Source organism: Phascolarctos cinereus, unplaced genomic scaffold (assembly GCF_003287225.1).
Source record: "Phascolarctos cinereus isolate Bilbo 61053 unplaced genomic scaffold, phaCin_HiC Scaffold_7;HRSCAF=346, whole genome shotgun sequence".
Classification (NCBI taxonomy): Eukaryota; Metazoa; Chordata; class Mammalia; order Diprotodontia; family Phascolarctidae; genus Phascolarctos; species Phascolarctos cinereus.
The window spans coordinates 37,922,562-37,945,933 of record NW_027556180.1 but is presented as its reverse complement, the minus strand read 5'-3'; the positions used below and the strand labels follow the sequence as shown (position 1 = coordinate 37,945,933).

Below are 23,372 nucleotides of genomic sequence, written 5' to 3'. Positions count from 1 at the left end.
AGCCACAAGCATGGTGTCAGCTATTGTCATTTGCCCTGATCTCTGTCACTGTGGGTACAGAAAGACAAAGGAGACTGTTTAAGGAGTCAGAGTGGACTGAAGGTCAAAGAAGGGCATTGGAGCACAGGTGAAATACTGCTGACTAAATGTTGCATGAGACATTAATTTAAAATACATTGGACATAAATTGGCACTGTTAGTAAACATTGGTGACGCATGAAGGAGGGTAGGATTCTTATTTTGTCTACTTAGGAATTGGGATAGACCAGACCAAAAAAAGAGCTCAAATGGTTAAATCCTGAAATAAGCAAACATTAGTGTAATTCTTTATGTGAGAAATGTATTATTTTAAAGTTGCATGTAATTAGATGAATATTTATTTGTAATTTTAAAATAGTAGATGTCTTACATAAAATGTAGTATAAAAACTCTGCCTTCTTTTGTGAAGAGAATAGCTTCTCGCCAAATCACCTGTTTTTAGTTTCAGATGTATACAGATCAGCCCTTTTAATGCACTATAAACAAGTAATTAAAGAAACATAGACTTGAAAAGCCTAAAATGCATTTAAAAAGAAGTGATGTCTTAGGAAGGCACTCTCATATTGTGCTTCATGTTGTAGTTATTTGTATCTAAGTCTGGCCTGCTCTACTCTGGACTTGTAAACTTATGCCATGTTCATCATGGTTCTCCACCTGCAGCCCAACAGTACTTGGCAAGCAGTGAGTAAGTCTGTGTTGAATGAGACTGAATGTTAACACTGATGAAAGGAGAGAGCCAGAATTTCCCATGCTCACTTGGGCTCTCTTACTCTGTTTTTAGACCCTAGATAATCTTACAAGCAAGACTAATTTTGTAATTAGCACATTTATTGTTTAGCAGTTAGTTTGCATACAGAATGGTTTTCCAGGAGCTTAACAGCAGTTTTCCTTCATTCTTAGGAAGCAGCATTTCCTGTTTTATGTAAATAGGTTGTTTTTATCAAACCTTTTATTTCATAATTAGTGTAAAAATAAGCACTCATTGATTGTCCCAAGTAGGTTTCATAATTTATACTATGCCATGAATAATACGCTCACTGTAATGTTGAGCAAGCCAGTGAGGGTCCCCAAGCCTCAGTTTTCTTCATCTGTGAAATGAAACATTTGTAATAGACAATTGCCAGTTCCCTTCCAGTGCTAAAATTCTGTGATTTGTCTCCTCATTGATGAATAATTCCTACCAGTTCAAGACCTTCCAAATTACATAAAACTTGAAGATATGTAACTACATATACTATGAATATCAAAAAAATGAAGTCTTTAAAGAGGATGGAGAATAGAATTGTGAAGATGAGCATATTTAAATGACATTTTAAATATTCTTCATCAAAAAAATCAAAACTCAGAAAGAGGTATATGATTAGAGTTATTAATGTTAGGAATGTCATTTCCTATGGTGTTTCATAATTATTATTCACTTCAAAGTTTGTTTAAAATGTTACAAGATTTTTTTTTTATCCTGTCATTTGTTATGTTGCCTCTCAGGAAATATATTCTTATGATTTTCCTCTTGTCTTTAGGGTTTTCTCATTCAGCATTTACCTTTGGTATAGAAAGCCATATCAGCCAGTCTAATATCAATGGTGCCCTGGTTCCACCTGCTGCTCTGATTTCTATCATCCAGAAAGGCCTGCAGTATGTAGAGGCAGAAGTCAGTATTAATGAGGTATGGTTGCTTTCTTAAAATAAAATGGCTTTTCTCTATATTTTGCTTGAGTACCATTCAAAAAGCGTTCCAGCGTCTGATTGATTTACTTCAGGTTCAGGGGTCTGTCCACCCATGGAAGGAAGGCTCTGTCGGCCTGGTAAGGTGGCTTGCCTTAGTGTAGGGAGGTGTAGACTCCAGCCTGATGTTTAGGGCCTTCCCCATGTGGCCTCTCCTGTGCATTGTCCACATTAGCCAAATTGGAGGCATTCTGACCCCAGAATGCCCTAGACTTTCCTGCCTCTATGTTGGGTGACCCCATTTTCTACGTCTAAAAATCTTTTCTCACTGTCTTCTTTACTTGTTGAATTTTTACCAAGTTCACTTGTTTTCTTCTCCATAAAAGCTTCCCTGATTTCCCCTCAGACATCACATAGCAATTTGTTTCATAACTTTCTCATGTACTTAGATAACTGCAGTATAAAATATCATTTGTGTTTTATGTCTTATTCTCTTAAGACTGCAAGGGTGTATGAGGGGAGAGGTGAGGATTTTAGCTAAGTGTCTAGCACAGCTCAGTCTGCACAATTGTGTTTTCCAAATATTTGTTGAATGAGTGATCCCTCTTCTTCATAATATGTTTTTGTATTTGAATAAGATGACTGATTCTCCTTCTTCTTTTTTATGTTTTTAAATTGACCGTTCATCTGAAGAGAAGTCTTTCTGGAATACTAAGATTGGCAGTCAGCTGATTTGTTAGAGAACCATGGAGTCTTAGTTAGCGTCAGTCCTTTATACTCCTGCCCATCTGTCTTAGACACAGGGTAGCTTTGCTCTGCAGGCTTTTCTGGCAAGAGCATTTCCTAAATAGGACCTGGGTGTTGTGAAATTTGATACAGCGTTGTTGGAGAGATTAGATTTAAAGTTATTACTTAGTTTTGTTTCTCCAGATGTTTTAGAATAAGGCAGCCATATTTTTTCTTATTATTGTTTCCTGCCAAGAATATTCATTCTAGTAGATAGATTAGGAGAATCTCACTAAGTAAAGAGACTTCCTGGGCTAATTAACCTTGAGAAGAGTCAAGTTATGTTATCTGTAATTTCTGTAGCTGAAAAACCCTCTAATAAGAAAGTGGTTTGCTTTTATAGTACCCAAATAGAATCAGCAAACAAACCTGGGTATCTATATATAATCACAAAGGAAATGGATGAACTCTTCAAGCTTGTAGCTTTATAAAAATTCCATTAAGCTAAAAAAAAAAATACAAGAGTTTAGGAGTCAAGAGAATAAGTAACTATCTTTTTTGACTTCACGAAAGCTTCCTAACCACTTGAAGCAATAGTTTTTCATCTGTAAAATAAGGGAATTTTACTCGATCTGGAATTCTAAACTTTTTTTGAGGACACCCCCCCCCAACCGCACACACATACACACACGTACGTACACGCACAGTTGGGAGGCTGTGGCCTCCTCCCAGAATCGTGTTTTTAAATGTTTAAGACAAAATACATAATATTGCAAAGGAAACCAAATATATTTAAATAATTATAAAGATATTAAAAAAACACATTTGCAAAACCCAGGCTAAGAACCCCCACACCAGACAGTGTACTTCTAGTATGAGATTCTCTGATTCTAGTGAATCGTCCTGAAAGATTATTTTGACCAGACTCAGCTTTTTAAAAAACATTCCAGTGTGTGTGTCTATGGCTTGTGTTTATTTTTTTTTAAGTGCTAGAGTGTTATTATCCTATGATGGTCTTGCCTATTGAAATGTCAGTATTAAGGGCAGCTGGGTGGTGCAGTGGGTTGAGCTCCGGCCTTGGAGGCAGGAGGACCTGAGTTCAAAATTGGCCTCAGACACTTGACACTTACTAGCTGTGTGACCAGGGGCGATTGTCTCACCAAAAAGAAAAAAAAAGAAATGCCAGTGTTGTATTTTTGTTGTCAGTGTTGTTTAGTCGTGTCCAACCCTTTGTGGCCCCATTTGGGATTTTCTTCGCAAAGATTCTGAAGTGGTTTGCCGTTACCTTCTCCAGTTCATTTTACAGATGAGGAAACGGAGGCAAACAGAGTTCAGTGACTTGCCTACAGTCACACAGCTAGGACGTGTCGGAGGCCAGATTGTACTTTATCCACTGAGCTGCCTCGATGTCTCTGTTTTGTTTTACTTGACACTAACCTATTTAAAATGAATTTTAAATAAAACGATACAGCGCAATGAGTGCTGTATTTGGAATTGGAAAACGACCACAGTTTGATTCCCAGATCTGCCATTTAGCTTCTGTATGTGACCTTGGTCGAGTGACTTCACCCTTCTAGGCCTTAATTTCTTCATTTTTAAGATGAAGGGATTGGCCCTGACGGCCCCTGAGATTCCTTGCAGCTCTAAATTGGTGAGATCCAGGTACTTATTTTTTTACATTGGTGCCTGAATCTTGTCTTTTAGAAATTGGCACAGAGTTCCTAGCTTCTACTTTAGCTATGTCTATACTACGCTAAAAGCACTTAGTTAAAATTAAACGATGTCAGTCAGGGTTTTTATAGAATGTGAGCTCCTTGAGGTTAGAGACTGTTTAGTTTTTGTCCTTGTATCCCTCTTATGTAGCATAGTGCCTAGCCTTTAACAAATAGTGCTGGTTGACTGTTTGCTGTCTCTCCCTTCCCTTCCTTCCTCCTTCCACTTTTCCCTTCTTGAGAACCCTAAGATGTGCTCAGTAGGACACGACCAGAGTCCTTTTGTACAGCACAGAGCAGCATCCGCATGGGGCTGCCTTTGAAATTGTTTTCAGTTTTAAAATTTATCCTTTGCTGTTTGTCGTTATTTTTCTTTCCCTTGACGTTTTAAATTTAGGATGGTACCTTGTTTGATGGACGACCTATCGAGTCTTTGTCACTGATCGATGCTGTGATGCCTGACGTGGTACAAACCAGACAGCAAGCGTACAGAGACAAACTTGCCCAGCAACAGGCTGCCGCCGCTGCCGCTGCCGCCGCCGCCACAGCCAATCAGCAGGGCTCCGCGAAAAACGGAGAGAGTACTGCAAATGGGGAAGAGAATGGAGCCCACAGCATAGCAAGTAAGCTGAGATCCAGGCGTGGTCTGACGGAGGTCCCAGGGAGCTTTAGATTGCATCCAGTGGAGAGTGAAACTCTATATGTAGGTCAGTCAGCGTAAATGTAGATAACAAAACCAATGCTTCTTTCAGTCGTTTTAAAGGTTTGGAAGTGTGCTCAGAGAGCTGTTTAATTCTGGCAGGAGATACTTTTCTAGTTACTACTTGTGTCAGCTTCTAAACTAACTGTCGTGTGACAGAGTACATTGCAGTTTGGGCAAGGGCCTTTGCTTATTACCCAGTAATTTATTATCATGCCAAAGCATCAGTTAGGGGCTATCACTTTGGCTTATTTAAAAAGAGGGAAAATGTGTCCTTCCTGCAAAATTCCTACCACCTTTTTAAAATTTCTAAGTGAGTGAGTGTGTGTGTGTGTGTGTGTGTGTGTGTGTTAGTTACACCCCCCCCCCCAAAACACCTTAGGACGCTCTAAATATAACCCAGCTGTTTCTCCCAGCACGCTATAAGAATGATATATCAGCAACCCCTACTGGCAGAAACAAAGCATGGTGTTGGCATGGATTATATTTCACTCAGGAGATGTGTGTTGGTTTGCTCAGTAATGTTGGGGTAAAGTGTCCCTGTCCTTCGACTAGTTCTGTCTAGCTTATCCAGCTCCAGTATTTGAAATTTTAAAATTGTAAAATTAACTAAAGCATTTGCTACCTTTAAATGTGACAAACATTTTTCACGGTTATTATTTGCCACTAATTATCGATATATCCTGAAAAAACAGATTGAAAAACCCCAACAACCTGTGTTTATATTTTAGATGAGTAACATTATACCCTTTTATTTGTATTTAATTCTGTTCAACCCAACAACTATTTATTAAGTACCTGTTGTGTGTGAGGCACTGGAAATATAATGACAAAGGAAAAAATAATCCCATTTTATCATCAAGGATACTTGTTATACTTAATATTTATTTTATGAAAAAAGTAGCAAATATCACAGATATCCCTAACTTCTACTCTTTAAGAGCAACAGGTTCTAGTTGCATAGTACATATTGTTAATTTATAGGTCAAAACACTTTTATTCATGATTTTACAACTTCTTTATAGACATTTTTCTCTTACTAATTCCCTTACAGATAACCATACAGATATGATGGAGGTGGATGGAGATGTTGAAATCCCCCCAAACAAAGCTGTGGTATTACGAGGTCATGAGTCAGAAGTATTCATCTGCGCCTGGAATCCTGTTAGTGACCTTCTAGCCTCAGGGTATGTCTCATAGTGAAGCAAAGCTATGATTCAGTCTTAAGAATTTTATAAGTCTGTGACTTCGACCCAAAGTGTTGTTTGGGGAAATATTTCCCTGGGATTTTTGGAATCCTGAAGGTTGTCATGTTAGGCAGCACTGAGGCTCTTCTGGAAGGAAATGTTTACTATTCATTCTTCCTCTGGTCCTTACTAGTTAGTAAATGCTGCACTGTGACTTGATGAGGATGGTAAACCCTTTTTCTTGATCTCTAGATCTGGTGACTCAACAGCAAGAATATGGAATCTGAGTGAGAACAGCACAAGTGGCTCGACCCAGTTAGTCCTCCGCCATTGTATAAGGGAAGGTGGGCAGGACGTGCCCAGCAACAAAGATGTGACCTCCCTCGACTGGAATGTAAGTGCACATGCACACCCGCACATCTGCGCAGACAAGCTAGAAGGGCTTCCTGAAATTACCCCAATTTGCTAACCACACATTATTTGGCTAATTTCTTGGTAAAATGAAAGGTCATATGGACTGAGTGAATTTGGGAGATCCAGCTTCAACATTTTTTGACCATCCTTGTCAGGATCAGAGTTACCTTCTTTATGCTAAGAAGTCTATGCTATATCAAGTTAGAACAGCAAGAGGGTGAAGTTTTCATGGGAAAATAAAAACTTCCTCATTTTTAAACTGTTGATTCCTGGCTAGGTTATGTTGAAAACTGGAGTAATTTAAAGTCTGTAGCATACAGATTTTCACACATGGCCCACTGCTGTGTTTGTCTTTATTTTTGTGTCAACTCCAACAGGCTGCACATCCCCAACAGGCTTCCTCAGAAGACTATGTTATCCTTGGGGGGAGGGGGCTGGGGGGGGAGAATGGAGTTCCCTAGACTCAGATTACGACAGTTGTCTGAATATTCAGGCTACCGTTTCTTCAGCATGTGACCATCTAGACTTTTCCCGAACTCTTGACTTTTTGCAGCATCTTCCTAAGCTCATTCCAGGGCTGGGCAGCACATTGACTTCTGCTTTAAAACAGATTCCCTAGGACCTAGAGAGAGAGAGTGCAGCCTTTGAGAACTTTCAGGACATGATATTGAAGCATTTCACTAGGCAGTCCACCAGCTGTTCAAAAATGGAAGAACTGAGAAATGCAAACTGAGGTGGGGGCCTAGTGTCATAAAGCATATCTTTGGCTGTATATTTAGATCCACCTCGAAAAGGACAGATATCTTGTCAAATCAATAGGGGCTTTACCCTGGCCAAAGTTTTACAAGTTCTGAGCTTGAACTCTTTTTTACTGGCAGCACCTTGAGCAGGTCACTTAATGGGCCTGACTTCCAGTTTTCCCCTTTATAAAATCAGTGTTTGCATTAGATAACCTCTGAAAGCCCTTCCAGCTTTGGATTTGCTTTCCTGTAAATATCGATATAGTGGTTTCTAGACACAAACAAATGTTTTTCTTGACCACATAGGAAGGAAGAGCCCAGGGTCCTTGGACCAGACTTCAGAGCTAGGTGGCGATCTCTTGAGTTCTAAAATGCCCTCATTACTTTCTGGGAGTTTTGAGAAGGCCCACTGAAAGATGTCTTTTATATTCCTTCTCCCTTCCCAAGGTTATTCAATGGAGGCCCAGGATACAACATGGCTTCAGAGTTTCACCTCACATGTCAGGCTGGTTCTCCTCTTCCAGGGCTGCACCTGTGAGGGCAGAGTTAAGGTCTCTGATCCTAGAAGAGATTTCACCTGCTGTTCTCCCACTCTAGTGATAAAATCAGCTGCTAGCTTTTCCTGTTCTTTTTTTCTCCATGTTTTTATTCTTTCTGATTTAGATGGCAGTGGGAAAGAACTAATAAAGAAAAGGGTTTGTTGTTTCTCTTCTTCTTGAGGTGTTTTCATCTTAATTAGTTTTCTTTCAGCAGTAATGGAATTAGAAGTTTTCATTTTCTTCCTCTACTGTATCCGGAATTGTTCACATCAGAAGTTTTGTCTTTTTGCCATTATGTACTTGTGTGTTTTAAAAAAGTTTCATGTTTGTATGTATGTGGCAGGAGGTGAGGACCCCCAGAACCAGTGTATCTGTGGGATGCCTCCATGGACAAAGCCTAGAGGCTTTGACTCCCAGAACTTGAATAAGAAAATAAAAAGAAAATACGGATATCTTATAAAACATTTGATTCTCTTGGCATGTAAGCATAGTCTCTTTAAAAAATGTGCATACTAATTTGGGATTCTGTCAATGAAAAAAAAATCCTATTTTTCTAACAGAGTGAAGGCACACTTCTCGCCACTGGGTCATATGATGGATTTGCCAGAATATGGACTAAAGATGGTAAAACAAACAAACAAACAAAAAAGTTATATTTTCTGTTCATTTTTCCTGTTGTGCATTACACGCTTCCAAATAGTTAAAATGTTTCTGTCTGCTTAAACATCAGGTAATCTTGCTAGCACCTTGGGGCAACATAAAGGTCCTATTTTCGCATTAAAATGGAACAAGAAAGGAAATTTCATCCTGAGTGCAGGAGTGGACAAGGTAAGAGAAAATTAAATTAAATTCTGCAAAGGTTAATATCTATAAAATGTTAGTGAAAGTTTATTTTTTTTCCCCATCCTACCAATGGCGTTGCAAATAATAGATGGTTAGAGCACAAAATATTTTTTATTTGTGAAGAACAAGTATTTTATGCAGCCTTTATAGCATAGGTGGAGATATTTTTAATTGTCCATAGACCCATCCCCAGAAATGCTTTTACACAGATCACCCTTCAACTTTCATTTTTGTGGCCACATTTTACTCTGGCTGCAATGTGAGCAGGAGTGGGTGGGCGGGTCACACTTCTCTCTTACAGTGAATATATCTGTGGGATGACCCCATGGACAAAAACCTAGAGGCACCCTGAGTGCTTGCTATGAAGGCTCTTGGGGGTCGTGGAGGTCGTGCCTCTCAGCTGTTTGCCAGTGCCATGGCTAAAAATAACTAAGCCCTTTTCTGATGCTATAGTAGATTCAATGTATTCTAACTTCAGCAAGGCCAATTAATCTGGAATGGTTTCAGCCTATAATTAACTTTCTTCTTATCCCCCTAATTTCCTCTTACCCCTCCCCCACATGTGGAAGAGGTAGAATTTCTCTGTGGAAGGAGACGGCTAGGTCCTTTAAATCTGGAGTTAACAGGAAGGGGTGGGGGAGGGGTGCTCTTTCCATCTAATAGGCATTTGTTACACAGCTCCTTTGTGGTAGCCACTGACCTAGGCACAAAAATGGTCATCTCCTGGGGAAGAGGATTCAACAAGAATAGTCCCCCTCAGTATGACCTTAGTGAGTGGAAGTGGTGATTCGCTGCTCTGGGCACCATGCTGGGTGAGAAATGAAGGAAAAGTAGCATGTGGTACAGAAGGGCTGGGAAGATTAGGTGACACAGGTCTCCACAGGCCACTTAGCTCCTCCTTAAAAACAGGTTTCGAGAAATGCTGGCCTAGCCAGGGTCTTCCTTATCATGGGTTATTTTTTTGTTTTGATCACTTTTTTTCCCCCCAAAGTTTTGTTTTTGTTTGAAGCAATGACATGAAAGTAAGAGGAAGGGTGCCACAGTAAACAGAGCTCTTTTTGGAGTTAGACCTAGATTCAAGTCCCCCTTCTGATATACTCTGACTGTGTGACCCTGGGCTCATGTTACTTTATTTCTTCGTTACCTCAGCAACTCTGAGACTTGGACCTTCTAAAGGTATCATCTGATTTGCATTGGTAGAAAGAATTCTCTTACCTCACAGTTCAGTGTGCAAAGGAAAAAAAACAAAACAGTCCAGATACAAGCTCATAGGAAAACACTTGTCTTATATCCTTATTTTTATGCTTATATTTTAATCTGGAATGAAAGGATATTTTCATAAGTATCTCAGTGTTTGTACTTCTATTTTTAAAGAGTGATTTGTTTTATCTTATATCTTTCACTGAATAGCAATAGAAACTAGATTGAGTTTTGAGTTGTTAGGTTTAAGTTGAGGCTGACCTGATTTAAAATTCTTCCTCTGCCACTAAGTAGGTGTGAGGCCTTGGGCAAGTCACTTTCACTGCGTATTCTTCCATTTCTCTTTTTTACAAATGGGGAAATAATACCTGCTTTGTTTGTTGATTGAGTCATGAGAGATCATTTGTGTCTACAGAGTACTTGGTAACTGGAAAGCACATTGACTATGTGTCATGCACCAGCTAGTCCGCTTTTCCTTCCATCCGTCCTTCTATGGGTCACAGTTCTTTACATGTGCCTTATTTTCCCTACCAGATTCTCAGTTCCTCCTTCCGTCTCCCTCAGCACCTGGGACAGCACTTTGGAAAGAAAGCCTTAGTGTTTGCCCAGTGCGTGTTTGGCACAGGTCCCTAATGACTCAAAGTAGTCTGTGTTGGTCTAGCCCCACTGTAAGTGTGTCCATTTTGAAATGTCATTACTGACTACTCAGAAATAGGTTCTCCAAGAACTGAGAACAGGGCAATAAGGGGGCAGTTACCTGAGGTCTCTGCAGATCGTCTGGTTGACACCTCAGGCTGCCAGCTGAATAGTAGTAGAGTGAAGGGTTTTGCTTTTTTTTAGTGCTGTTCTGTGAGTGAATTCAGATGTTGAGGATGTATATTAGAAAAAAAAAATTTTTCCTCATTTATGCAGGTCAGCCTTTTGTAATAATCATTCAGCAAGTGTTTATTAAGTACAAACTGTGCACAGAATATCACTTATCACTAGAAGGGCTCAAGCATTTATTAAGGGCCTTTGGACCAAGCATTAGGCATGCAGAGACCAACATGAAACAGTTCCTGCCTGCCTCTGACAGACCAGTGTTCTGTTGGGAGGGTGAATGGGAAGCAGCATCTATGTAAGTAAATAGGGAGATACAGAAGGTCTCCTTTGGAAAAGGAAAAGCTCCACGTAGCTGTGTCTTAGAGTAGAGTGTTGAAAGTAACAGAGCGTAATGTGATTTATAGTCTAGCAAGGGATGTATATTGAGAATAATACAGACGTTCAGAAGAGATAGAAGCAAAGTACAATGGGAGGTCCCAGCAGAGGGGAAAGGCAAAGGTCTAGGCAGAGTTAAATCTGGAAGGTTTCCTAGAGAAGATGTGATTTTTTTCAGCAGTTCTTAGTTTTTGAAAATAGATGCACATCTCAATTCCTTTGGGGAGAAAGCTTGGTGGTAGGGATGAGTAGTCAGAGATGGTAAAGGGCCTGCTGCTGGAGGCACACAGGTCAGAATATTGCACTCTCGAAAACCTCTGTGGTCATGACCATTGATGCTCTGAGAGAATCTGAATCTTACAAATACGTAGGAAAAAAAAAAACAGTGCCCAAATATTAGACTTTTTTCCAGAAGTGCTTAGAATAATCACACTCTTTACATAGGTTAAAAGTTTAAAAAATAGAATTTGTAGTTGTTATTTTATATCACTTGAGTAAAATTTGGTGTGTATTGTAGAGGGGGCATAAATAATGTAATTTTTCACTTTCCAATTTTATAACTCCCATTATTTATTTTCTTTTGAAAATAAACAATATAGACCACAATTATCTGGGATGCACATACTGGTGAAGCCAAGCAGCAGTTCCCCTTTCATTCAGGTAAAATTTCCTTTGCAATTCACGTGGACCTTTTTGTCCTCTTTTTTTTTTTAAATTCTCTGTCAACATGAAGAGTCTGTCATTTTAGAATCTCAAACCTAGAATTTCAGAGGGTTATTCCTTCCTTGCTACGTGAAATACTTATAGAAAATGATACCAGAAGAATTTTTATAATGTAAATAATTTAAAGATAATGTATGTAATAATATAGATCATAATAAAGAGTTAGCAATGACCACATTACTCCTGCATTTTAAAGAAAAATATCGTTTATGATTCTCACTCATTACAACTGTGTCTTCATGTCTCTTATTGGGAACAGAGACTTTTGTCCAGGAGAAACAACCTGAACTTTTCCCATTAAATATGTTCCTGAATAGCATTGTGTATGGTTTAAAAAAGTCTGTCTATCTATCTATCTGTTAACATTATAAGTATATTTGGTACTCAACGCATAATGCCCACACATTTAGAAATCATGACATTGTGCCTTTCTTAGTGTGACTCACTCTCACTATCTCAGAGTATATCAGTCAAATGGACGGTCCGTTTATGTGATCTTGCTTGGATGTTTAGTATGTGAAACACAGTTCATAGCCATTTTGTTGGAATTCTCACCAATTCTAGGGTACTTAAGTAGTCCCATTATTTATTATTCCATTGCTCTGAGCACAGAGACGTGGGAAACATAGAAAATGTGGCTGGTTGTTTTGTTTTCCCCCCGATAGAAGTCAGGTTATACGAATACCCACTAATAATCAAGGTGTGCTGTGAGTCCTTAGCTCTGCTGTCATTATAAATGTTGGTTGATCCCAATGACAGATGATAGAAAATCTTGCCCAGTAGCTCAGGAGAAGAACATGCGTCTTTGAAAATTTTGTTCCATGCCAGTGACAATTTAAAATGAGATCCTGACAACCCCAGGCCCAGTTCTCTATCTTTTACAAAATTCCATTGAGGGCATCTTTCTGTCTCCAGGCCTAAAGCCTCACAGCTTCTTTTTCAAAACCTGTAACCTTAGGCCCTGAGCCGCTTGTGTGGCATTGTCAGCGTGATGTAGCTGGTGTGCTACAGTGCCCCCATTTTTAGGGAATACATACTGTGTACTGATGAGTAGAGTACAAGTTACGAGTAAAGTTTTCCGTTCAGTTTAACACAATACGGTGTGTTGGATGGGGTCGAAGAAGAGTAAACGAGGCCACACCTGGTAATATGGAGTCCTGAGTTTCAATCCTGTGGCATATGTTGACTGACTCTGTGAACTGTAGGCAAGTCATTCCATGTCTCAGCTTCAGTTTTCTCATTAGTAAAATGAGAATAATTATGCCGTATCCCTCACATGAAATGATGGTTGTAAATCACTTTGCAAGCCATTAAATGATAAAGAAATGTGAGTCATTGATATTATTACTACTGTTACTGCTACAGTGACCAGTACCAGCATCATCACCACAACCGCTGCTACTACTGTGACCATTACTGCTGCTATCACCACCACCACTGTTACTACCACCATTATCATAGCACCACCACCCTCTACCTCTGTGTCACTTCCTAGTTCTTCTTTTGGCACTCCCTCCCCCACTATTGCTCTACACAGAATAAACCAGGACTTTTTCTGTAGTTCTTCCCCATTTTGCCCTGTGAGCACATGCCCTGGTCATGTCTCCCATTTAGAAAGATCTGCTGTCATGTCATGGGGAATGCTCATCTTCCTCGAGTCAGTCACAGTCATCATTGGTAGATGCCTAACACAATCCACCTCTCTGACTACCTTCATCACGGCTTTTTCTCATATTTCTGCATAGGGAAAACTATCTTTTGTTTAGACTAATTAAGGTATTGACTCTATCACGTGCCATCTGTACTGTATAGATGATAAGCATAGGCAGAATGGAGGTAATTTTTCAGTGCAAGCAGTTGGATACCTTGAAACATCTCCTTTTCTGAACACCTTAAAAATTATAAAATAAATTATGAAGAGTTTCCTTTGTTGTGTTTTTATTCTCTTTTTTTGTTTTTAAGAACTATACGTATGCAATAACACTTTGTCCCTCTTCTTCCCAGCGCCGGCACTGGACGTGGACTGGCAGAGCAACAACACTTTTGCCTCCTGCAGCACCGACATGTGCATCCATGTCTGCAAATTAGGACAAGATAGGCCGATTAAAACATTCCAGGGACACACAGTAAGAAAAACCCTTTGTTTGTCTTCCTGGGATTTGGACTGGATGTTTTAGATGTGTGGTTATCACTGAAATTACACTGCACTTTGTTTTCATGCATATGATACAAAACTAAGTATGAATGGTTATTTTTAGAATGAAGTAAATGCTATCAAATGGGACCCAACTGGTAACCTTCTGGCCTCCTGTTCTGATGACATGACTTTAAAGGTAATTTAAATGTAGGCTTTTATTTTGATTTGTTTCTCTGGGTGTGGGTGGAGGTGGGGAGGGACAGCCACCGAGATTATTCGAGAATTTCTGATGTGGTATCTGCAAGCCTAGCTGTGTAGGGCCCACTTTCCTCGTAGATAGTTTAGCCTTTTGTGTTTGATCTTTTTCGCATTTCTCTTTATAAAGTATATTATATGTAAAGGTTATTGGTTGCAGTCAGCCTTCTAGGCTCCTGGTCTCCTTGGAAGTCGCTTCACTTTGTGGCTTCAGCTTTTCAAGCACATGAGGGTATGCCAAACGATGACTTTGATTATAGGACAGTTGGAGATTTTCTTTGCACTAATACAGAAGTTGATCTGCATGGTTAGTATTTTTGACCTCTGAGTGTTATATCTAACACGCAAATATTGTCAAAATATTTTTGAGCAGGTTTTATTTAATATATAGGCTGAGATAAAAGCTGCATTGGTAAAGCTTTACCAGTACTTAGCGATCTTTGTATTCTCTTACCACTTTCTATAAGTCACTCTTAGCCATACAGAAACTCATCTTTTAAGGAAGAGCATTTTCTCCAAGTTGTAGATTTGCTGAGCTGTGGATGACACCAGCATTCTTCTTGTCTGACTGGCACTCAGACTGGTTAAATCACCTGACTGACATCTTCAGAGCATCCTCCTCCTGACGCAAACAGGGCTTTCTTGTGTTACCTTCACCATTAGTCATCACCATAGAAACTGAGCTCTTGGCCCAGCCTTCTCTGCCGTGAGCTGAGAAGTACGTGGAAAGACAGGAAGGGAGCCTTGTTTGGTGCCTGCCCGTGATTGTTGGCCTGAATTTGCAGTGAAGAAATGAAATCTATCAAATTGTGCTTGAGTACCTTCCAGGTGAAGACTCCTGGGCTCTTATGCAGAGGAAATAGAAATATACCACATTCAACAGACAGTCGAGTTAAAAGGCTTTCAGCCCCTGGCTGGTGTGAGGCAGGAGGGCTGTTACCTTTCATTTGGCCCCTTTTGTCTCAGCTCCTCCCTCCATCCCAGCACCTGGTTGGACACAGGAGGACCTCTTCTGCTCTCTGGGTACCAGCCAGCTAGAAAGCTGGAAGACTTCAGCCAACTCCCAGGCCCAGAGATTCAGTTATTTTTCATCTGGGCTCACTCACAACTTTGAATCAGCTGAGTATTTAACTGTGGCCCTTATAGCCTGCACTCAGCCATTTGGCTGCCTGTAGGGCCTTAGGCGGGTTTTTCACCTGGGCCTCAGTTCTGTCATCTGTCAAATGTGAGGGTGTTGCTCTAGGTCACCTTTCAACTCCATCCCTTCTCTAACAGTCTGGTATTGAAAGAGGATTCATCTTTTTTCTTCTTTTAGATATGGAGTATGAAACAAGAGAGTTGTGTCCATGATTTGCAAGCACATAATAAAGAAATTTATACTATCAAATGGAGTCCAACAGGACCAGGAACAAACAATCCAAATGCCAACCTCATGCTAGCCAGGTAATATTTCATGAACTGCAAAACGGTGCATTTTTTGGTGGTTGTTGTTTTTTCAAAATGTGATTCCTTCATAGAAATTTCCTGAATTCAGCATTCTCTGCCTGCAGAGACAGCGCACCAGCTTGGATTTCAAGACAAGAAGAGCTGGCTGGTTATCCAGGCGCTCTCCTTCCTTCCTCAATTTCTTTGTAAAATGAGGATGTTAGCCCAGGTGTTCTCTAAGATCTATACACTAGCTCTAACTTCTATAATAAGGAGATGGAAAATTAGAGAAAGACCTCAACACTTTATCTGCCTCACCATGCAGGAAAACTCTGAGAGTTGTTTAATTTTCAAAATGTATTTTAAGAAAGTCTCCTTATTAAACCAAGGGATACTGTTTTATTTCTCAAGCTGTATAGAATAATTATGAAAATATAGACATCATAGTCCTCCTTGAAAGCACATTTTTTTCAACAACATCAGCATTTACTGAATTCAGTGTTCTAATTTGTGAATGACTTACTTCAGTTTGAATGATTCCTTGGGATCATTCTCTGGGATTTTAAGGGACCAGAATTGTTGTTATTTGTAATCCCAGCCCCAGCCTCTGTGGAGACCAGAGCCCCACAGGCTCACTTGGCTCCCAGCACTCAGGGGAGCCCAGAGCACTCAGGGGCCATGTGCTTTCTCTGTTTTGTTGTTTGTTTTCTCCAGGAAGCCTCTTAGTTGTTCCCTTAAGTCCTGAAGTAGGCCACTCACTCCTGGAGTGAGCTGCGAGAAGCCCATTTATCTCCGTTTGTCACTAGGGCACATGTTTCCTGGACCTGGGAGGAGTAGAGAGAAATACCATTTTACCTTTATGGTAAAACCTTCTTTCTCTCTCTTCTTTTCTCACCCTGACAGTGCATCCTTTGATTCTACTGTTCGGTTATGGGATGTGGACCGGGGCATCTGCATCCACACTTTGACAAAACACCAAGAGCCTGTCTACAGTGTGGCTTTCAGTCCTGATGGCAGGTACCTGGCGAGCGGCTCCTTTGACAAATGTGTGCACATCTGGAACACTCAGGTACGCTCTCAGATCATGGCTCTGGATTTAAATGCCCCAATTACGCTAAAATTGAACATAACTTTGGGATTAGCCCACGAGAACAGTAGTTAGAACTCAAATTCTGCTTTCAAATAACAGATGAGACAGCAGCTAGTCGTAGAGCAAAGACATCTTGCCACTGTGCCTCTTGGTGGTTATGTGGGCTTTGGCTGTTGCTGGTGACTTTTCCCTTTTAATAACTGAAGACATTGGGCACTGTGCAAAAGTTTGCTAACAACTTGGTATTAATACAGGATTAAAAGTCTCAGTTAGACCCATGCTACTTTAGAGCCCATCATTTATGAGTCTTTTCCTTCCTTCTGGGACCCATTTTTCCAGTCTGTTTTTGAGTATGAATGATTGTATCAGGGGAAACATGTTGTCCTCTAAAAAATTATAAACTCCTTAAGGGCAGGGAGTGCTTTGTGTTTATCTTTTCATCCCCAGGATTGGCGTGTAATAAATGTCCATAAATGTGCTGGTGGAGTTGGAGTCAGGAAGACCAGGATTTAAATTTCTTCTTCTTTTTGTTTTTGTTTTTGTTTTTATTTTGGTTAGGCAATGGGGTTAAGTGACTTGCCCAGGGTCACACAGCTAGTAAGTGTTATTGTGTGTCTGAGGCCAGATTTGAACTCAGGTCCTCCTGAATCCAGGGCCGGTGCTCTATCTATCCACTGCGCCACCTAGCTGCCCCTCAGGATTTAAATTTGATGTTTGACACTTGGTAATTGTGGGACCCTACAGCAGGTGGCCACCTCCTCAGTACTTAATCTACTAAGTGAGAGGTTTCCATCTGCTTTAATGAAGGAAGTTCCCACAGTGGGGGTTCTCTGTGCTAAAGAAATTCTAGGTCATTTCCCTATTTATTCCTGATGAATATCCTTGGCATTCAACCTGATCTAGTTGATTCCCCCTTTTAAATCTTCCAGTGACTGACTTCATTATGGTTAAATCAGGCTTAATGAGCTGTCATGTGTCTTACCGTAAAATGAAGAACCATCTGGACTAACAGAACTGTATAAGTGCTGTTGAGCCAGTACTCAGATGATTGGATGGGTCCCACACAATTTATCAATAGGACTCATTGACAGCTGCTACATCCTCCCCATCATTGTTGTGAGGGGAAAATGTGTTATCAGCTTCTAACCACTACTGAAATGGGAGTAGTTGTTACTAAAAACAGTCCACCATCACTTTTTAATAAGATCACATTTGGAGATAAAAGTGTAGGTCATTGTACAGTTTGTATTTGACATACAGCTAATTGTTTGCTCTCCTTGCACATTTAATGTGACTTCCCCCCAATTTCATCAATCATTTACTAATATAAACTGGATCCATGGCACCAGTGGATTTTCGGTTGAAGTCTGTTGCCCTAGGGGATAGTTTTGACGTGATCATGCCATGCATGGGTATAGTGTTTACATTACTCTCTAATAGGCTTGGAGTTTGATTTTCAAAGAGTGACTTCCTGTCAGTTTTTAGCCATTTTGGAGTGTTCGCTTTCCTACATCTCCTGAGGTTAGAATTTGAGACTATCATTCTTTCCTTTTACCTATCACTATCCACATACATATACAGTCAGAAATTTGTATGTTTTCACAGGAAACCACTATCCCTCAGAATTTATTAACAACCTCCTAAATATGCAGATACAAAAGTGAGATAGGACCTGCCCTCGAGGAACTTTCATCCTGCCTAGCAGAGATAGTCTTTATTTGCTTGTCTTTTGGTTTTTTTCAATTGCAAATTCTCTCTCTAACCCATCTCCTGCCCACAAACAAGAAATTGCTTTTTCCCCCTTCCAAAATGAGTGATATGGAAATAGCATTGCATGATTTCATATGTATAATAGATATTGTATTTCTTGCCTTCTCAGTGGGTAGGGTAGGGGGTAAAAGGAGAAAGAGAATTTGGAACTCAAAATAAACTTTTTTTTTTAAAAGAGAGAAGGCAATCTCAATAAAGGGGGGAGGAGAAAGAGAATTTGAAACTCAGAATTTGAAAAAAGAATGTTAGAATTGTTTTTATATGTAACTGGGAAAAAGAAATAAAATATTAAATCAGAAAAGAGAGAGAGAAGGCAAGAAATATGATAGAGAGTAGATACTCTTAATCTGGAGTCCCTTGGAGTCTGGGGATAGATTTTAGGGGCTCTGGGGTGGGGCGGGGAGTAGTGTTGTTTGTCCTTCATTTTTTGAGAATGACGAGTGACGTCACAGGTGAGATCTTGCTTGACTTGCGCGTGAGTTGGATTTAAGTGAGGTGGAGCTGCACAAAGTCATCAGCCTCGTTCTGTCTTCCTGAGTCATCAAAGTCCAGTGTCAGGACAGAAGTCAAGAGATTGGTGATGGCCCGGGATGCAGTGGGTGATCTCGGCATCTTGGATGTCTGATGAGCCTCTGCGTGCTCCACAGCATCTACTTCAGCCGCCTTCACGGGTAGTAGATCAAATTGTCCCCATCTTCTCATTTTGCTGGGGAAAGTTTTCACATGCTAGTGTAGTCATCCCCCTAACTCACTGACAGATTTGAGGTCTGTTAGTTATCCTCAACCTTGTTTAGCCCATCTACTGAGATGGTTTACCGAGATGTGGCTGGTGCACACGGTTCAGCTTCTTGAAGCCACAGATGAGAGTTAGGTGAAGGTAGACACCAAAGGTGGGTGAGCCCTAACGTGGGCCCCACAAGCCCTCACACCAGAGGTGCTAGTCCTCTCTGAAGACCTCATACACCCTGGCAGGGAGGAGGGACTATAAGATATGAAAGGACTGGAAGTGGGGGAACAGGTGATAAAGGACTTTGAATGCCAAAGAATTTTATATTTGCTGCTGGCCGGTGGAGTTTATTGAGTATGGGGATTACATGGTCAGACCTAGACTTTGTTAGCTGAATGGAGGGTGGAAAGAGAGAAAGGGACGTATTCCAGAGAAGTCATAGACTTGACCAGATATGGGGGGTGGTGTTTGAGGGATAGAGAGGGGTTGAGGATGACACCTAGGTTCTGAGTTTGGGGACTGGAACAATGGTGGTACCCTTGACAGTAATGGAGAAGTTAGAGAGAGGGGGAGGATAATGAATTCAGTTCTAAACATGTTGAGTTGAAAATAGCTACAGGACAGCCATTTCAAGATGTGTAAAAAGTGACTGGCGATGTGAGTCTGGAGGTCAGCAGAGAGATGAGGGCTGGATTAAGTAGACTTGAGAATAATCAAGTTAGAGATAATAATTGAATTCATAGGAGCTAATGGGATCAAATGAATATAGAAAGAGAACCAAAGGGGTCCCAGGATAGTGCTCTGTTGGACACCCATGGTCAGGCGCGACCTGGATGAAAAATCCAGCAAGGGGGCTGAGAAGGAGCTGTGTAGTAACAGCTAACATGTAGCACACAACTGTTCCAAGTGCTTTACAGATATTTATCTCCTTTGATCTTCACAACAACTCTGGAGGTAGATGCTGTTATTATCCTCGTTTTCAGATAAGGAAACCGAGGCAATAGGGGTTAAGTAACAGAGTCACACTGTCTGTAAATGTTTGAGCCCCATTTTGAACTTGGGTCTTCCTGACACGAGGCAGGACAGTCTGTCCACTGTGGTGCTGCCTATGCAGGAGTAGAACCTGGTGAGACTGTGTCAGGAAAACTTAGAAGTGTACCGGATGATCCACAGTGTTATAAGGCTTCAGAGAGACGAGGAAGGATGAGTGTTAAGAAAAGGCTGTTGGCAATTAAGAGGTCATTGGTCAGTTTGGAGAGAGCAGTTTTCGTGGAATGATGAAGTGGAAATGTAAACCATAGAGAATTAAGAAGAGAGAAGGGAGAGAGGAAGGAGAGGCTCCTGTTGTAGATAGCCTTGTTTAGGAGGTTGGTCACAAAAGGGAGGAAAAATGGGGGGTGAAAGAAATCAAGTGAGGAGTTTTAGAGGAAGGGGGAGCCGTGGGCATATTTCTGCTCCATATGGAAGCAGCCAGTAGACAAGGGAGATTAAAGATTAATGAGAAAATGGGGATGAGAGAGGGGGCAGTCTTTTGGAGAAGAAAGGCTGGAAGTGGGATCACTTGTGTATGTAGAGGAGTGGCGGTTCAGAAGATGGGTGAGATAGTGAGCCATTTTTGGAAACTTAAAAGGATTTGTCTTGCAGCAGTGAAAGCCCATTTCAGGTTATGTAACATAAGTTTGTAGTGGCCCCAGTAAGCATGGATGCTTGATTTTCTCCTCACAATTGAGAATTGTTGAGTTTCCAGGCAATAGAGAGGAGGAAAATTGTTCAGTCCTGGCAACTGCCTTGCTAGCAGGAGTAGGACTGTCATTCCAATGGAAATTATTGGAGCTGGGTGTTGGAAAATGAGAATGGGGAGGGAAAAATTGGGGAGCTCCTTTCTGGGTGTGCTCTCGGGGGAGGTGGGGCAAGTAGCAAAGCCCCCTTGGCAGCCCTGATATTGGCACTGGCAGACCTAGACCTTCCTTCGATGCCCCGTGAAGCAGTCAGATACGAATTTCCAGGGCCTGATGCCAGAAGAACATTGCTCCTGCTTTCTGAGCAGGGCTCCTAATCCTTCAGAAGGTGGTTTTGTGGCTAGCACCATCGGAAATACCACATTCCATCTCTGGCCACGCAGCCTGCTAGTCAGGAAGTCATCAGTGATAGATGATACTTCTGCGGCAATCAGTTTGAATTTACCTTAGCATTATTTGATGTTTGCAGAGGGAAATTTGCAATACGCTTCACAGGATCACAGATTTAAAGCTAAAAAAGACCTTATGGGTCATTGTGTTTGTCTCAGGATTCAGACTCACGTCTTCTTGATTCCAAGTCCAGCGCTCTGTCTCCTCCTCCACCGGTCTGTGGCTTCTTCCTTCCCCCTGTGCCCCCCATTGATACCAGCACATGGGAAGTTTTCTTTAGGGGAGGGTAGCATAGGAAGCATCCCTGGAATGGGCACGAGCCTTTTATTTTCATCTCTATCAGACCTAGCCTTTCTAAATGTTCACTTTAAAATAAATGGGATCCTCCCCGGAATTTTTCTCTGTGATGCTTAGTGTTCTGGATTGTCTTTTTATTGTTTCACTCCAAGCTTCTCGGGGATAATGACCATGCCTTATTTCCTTTTAGCTTCCTTGGTAATTACCCTAGCAGAGGGAGTACCGGGGAGATGTGGTGAAGTAACTCATTGACTTGAATTAACATTGTTTCATAACTTTTTGTTTTCCCTTGTTATACTTTTTACTTTCCTGCTTTGTTAAGAATTACTTTATTCTGTTTTATCGTGTGTCCACCTAACGAAGCTTGAAAGACTCCAGGTAACTTGGAGGTACAGTGGAGGAGAAAGAGCACTGCATTGGAGATGAGAGGATCTAAGGTCAAATCTTGCCTCTTCTTCTTTTTTGCCTGAGTGACCTTGGCCAAATCATTTGACCTCTGTGTATGACTCAGTTTCTTCTGTAAAATGAGGGTTCTGGACTAGAACTCGTAAGGTCTCTTCTATTCTAAGACCGCTGGTCTTCATTTGAGATCTCTGAGGCCCAGGTGGTTTTACCCACGACCACTGAAGATAGCCTGTCTCAGACCTTCGCTTTTTTTATCTTTTATTTTTTTTGGGCTAGGCAGTGGGGTTAAGTGATTTGCCCAGGGTCACACAGCTAGGAAGTGTCAAGAGTCTGAGGCAGGATTTGAACTCAGGCCCTCCAGACTCCAGGGCCGGTGCTCTATCCACTGCGCCACCTAGCTGCCCCGAGACCTTTGCTTTCTCAGCGTTGTCTTCCGCCCTTCACAAGCGAAGCTGGGCACGGCAGTGAGGGCTCATTCACCAGCACTGGAGGAGATGCTCCATGTGTCCCTTAGTGGCATTATCTTAGACAAGCCGCAGGAATTTCATCTCTAGCGTCTGGTTGTGAGCACGACAGGCCGCTTGATAGTTCTTTCTTCGGTTTCAGGTAACTCACTTAGGCTGTAAGTGCTCAATTTCTAACTGTCTGAATTATTTTCGGTGACTGCGGTGAGATACTATAACCTTTTTTGCCTTCGTGGTGCTGTACTTCCACTCACAGATAGATGTCATCACCGTGATTTTCTTTTCGGTGGTCTCTCTCTTTTCAGACGGGCGCCCTAGTTCATAGCTATAGGGGAACAGGTGGAATCTTTGAGGTTTGCTGGAATGCAGCGGGAGACAAGGTTGGAGCCAGTGCGTCAGATGGTTCAGTAAGTATAAGAGCACGTTTGCAGTGGGGCGTGGGGCGGTCTTGTGGAGGGGTTGAAAGTCGCTGCTTTTCAAATGTGTCTTTGGCCTTTTCCTCCAGGCGGCGTCTTCACGGCCAGTGCGCCACCACGCTGCTAGTGAGCTGCTGGTTGGTGCTTAGCCGCTCTTTATGGCCAAGAAACGGCCTGTTAGTCTGAGCTAAAGCTTCACTGGTTAGAGGGTCTCTTCATGTGAAAGAACAGACAGTGAGCTGAACGTTTAACGTATAGCGGTCCTGCCAGTAAAATGCATTTATGTACTCCCGCCTTTTAAAAAATGGTGGCGGGCTGGAGGGGTGGGCGGCTGCCTTCGGCTGGGCGCTTAGCACTGGTGCCCTGGGTGTCCCATAGGCCGAATGGAAATCCCCTGAGGCTCTTGGGCGGGCACACAGCGCCCCCTCTGGTCCTCCAGGACGAGCAGCTCGGGCCCCACTCCTGAATCCGGTTTCCCTTGTCCGTGTTCGGCAGGACCGAGGTCCCTAGCCTTCTCCGTTGACCACCTGTACCCTTTTGCCTCCTCTCAGGCGTTAGGCTCCTCCCAGCGC

General features: G+C 41.6%; 1 protein-coding gene across 8 annotated transcripts in view; it reads left to right on the top strand.

Moving 5' to 3' along the window:
- The window catches only part of TBL1XR1 (TBL1X/Y related 1), a 172,888-nt gene that overhangs the window by 130,554 nt on the left and 18,962 nt on the right, over positions 1–23,372 (top strand). For 7 of the 8 annotated variants that reach the window (XM_020980625.2, XM_020980614.2, XM_020980591.2 and 4 more), the window contains 12 exons: positions 1,560–1,705; positions 4,540–4,765; positions 5,897–6,029; positions 6,282–6,423; positions 8,283–8,346; positions 8,453–8,550; positions 11,562–11,622; positions 13,690–13,811; positions 13,944–14,018; positions 15,393–15,520; positions 16,406–16,571; positions 22,690–22,791. In XM_020980625.2, the coding sequence (XP_020836284.1) occupies positions 1,560–1,705; positions 4,540–4,765; positions 5,897–6,029; positions 6,282–6,423; positions 8,283–8,346; positions 8,453–8,550; positions 11,562–11,622; positions 13,690–13,811; positions 13,944–14,018; positions 15,393–15,520; positions 16,406–16,571; positions 22,690–22,791 (1,463 nt within the window). The remainder of the gene's footprint in view (positions 1–1,559; positions 1,706–4,539; positions 4,766–5,896; positions 6,030–6,281; positions 6,424–8,282; positions 8,347–8,452; positions 8,551–11,561; positions 11,623–13,689; positions 13,812–13,943; positions 14,019–15,392; positions 15,521–16,405; positions 16,572–22,689; positions 22,792–23,372) is intronic. The other variant, XM_078147331.1, reaches the window with a different exon arrangement.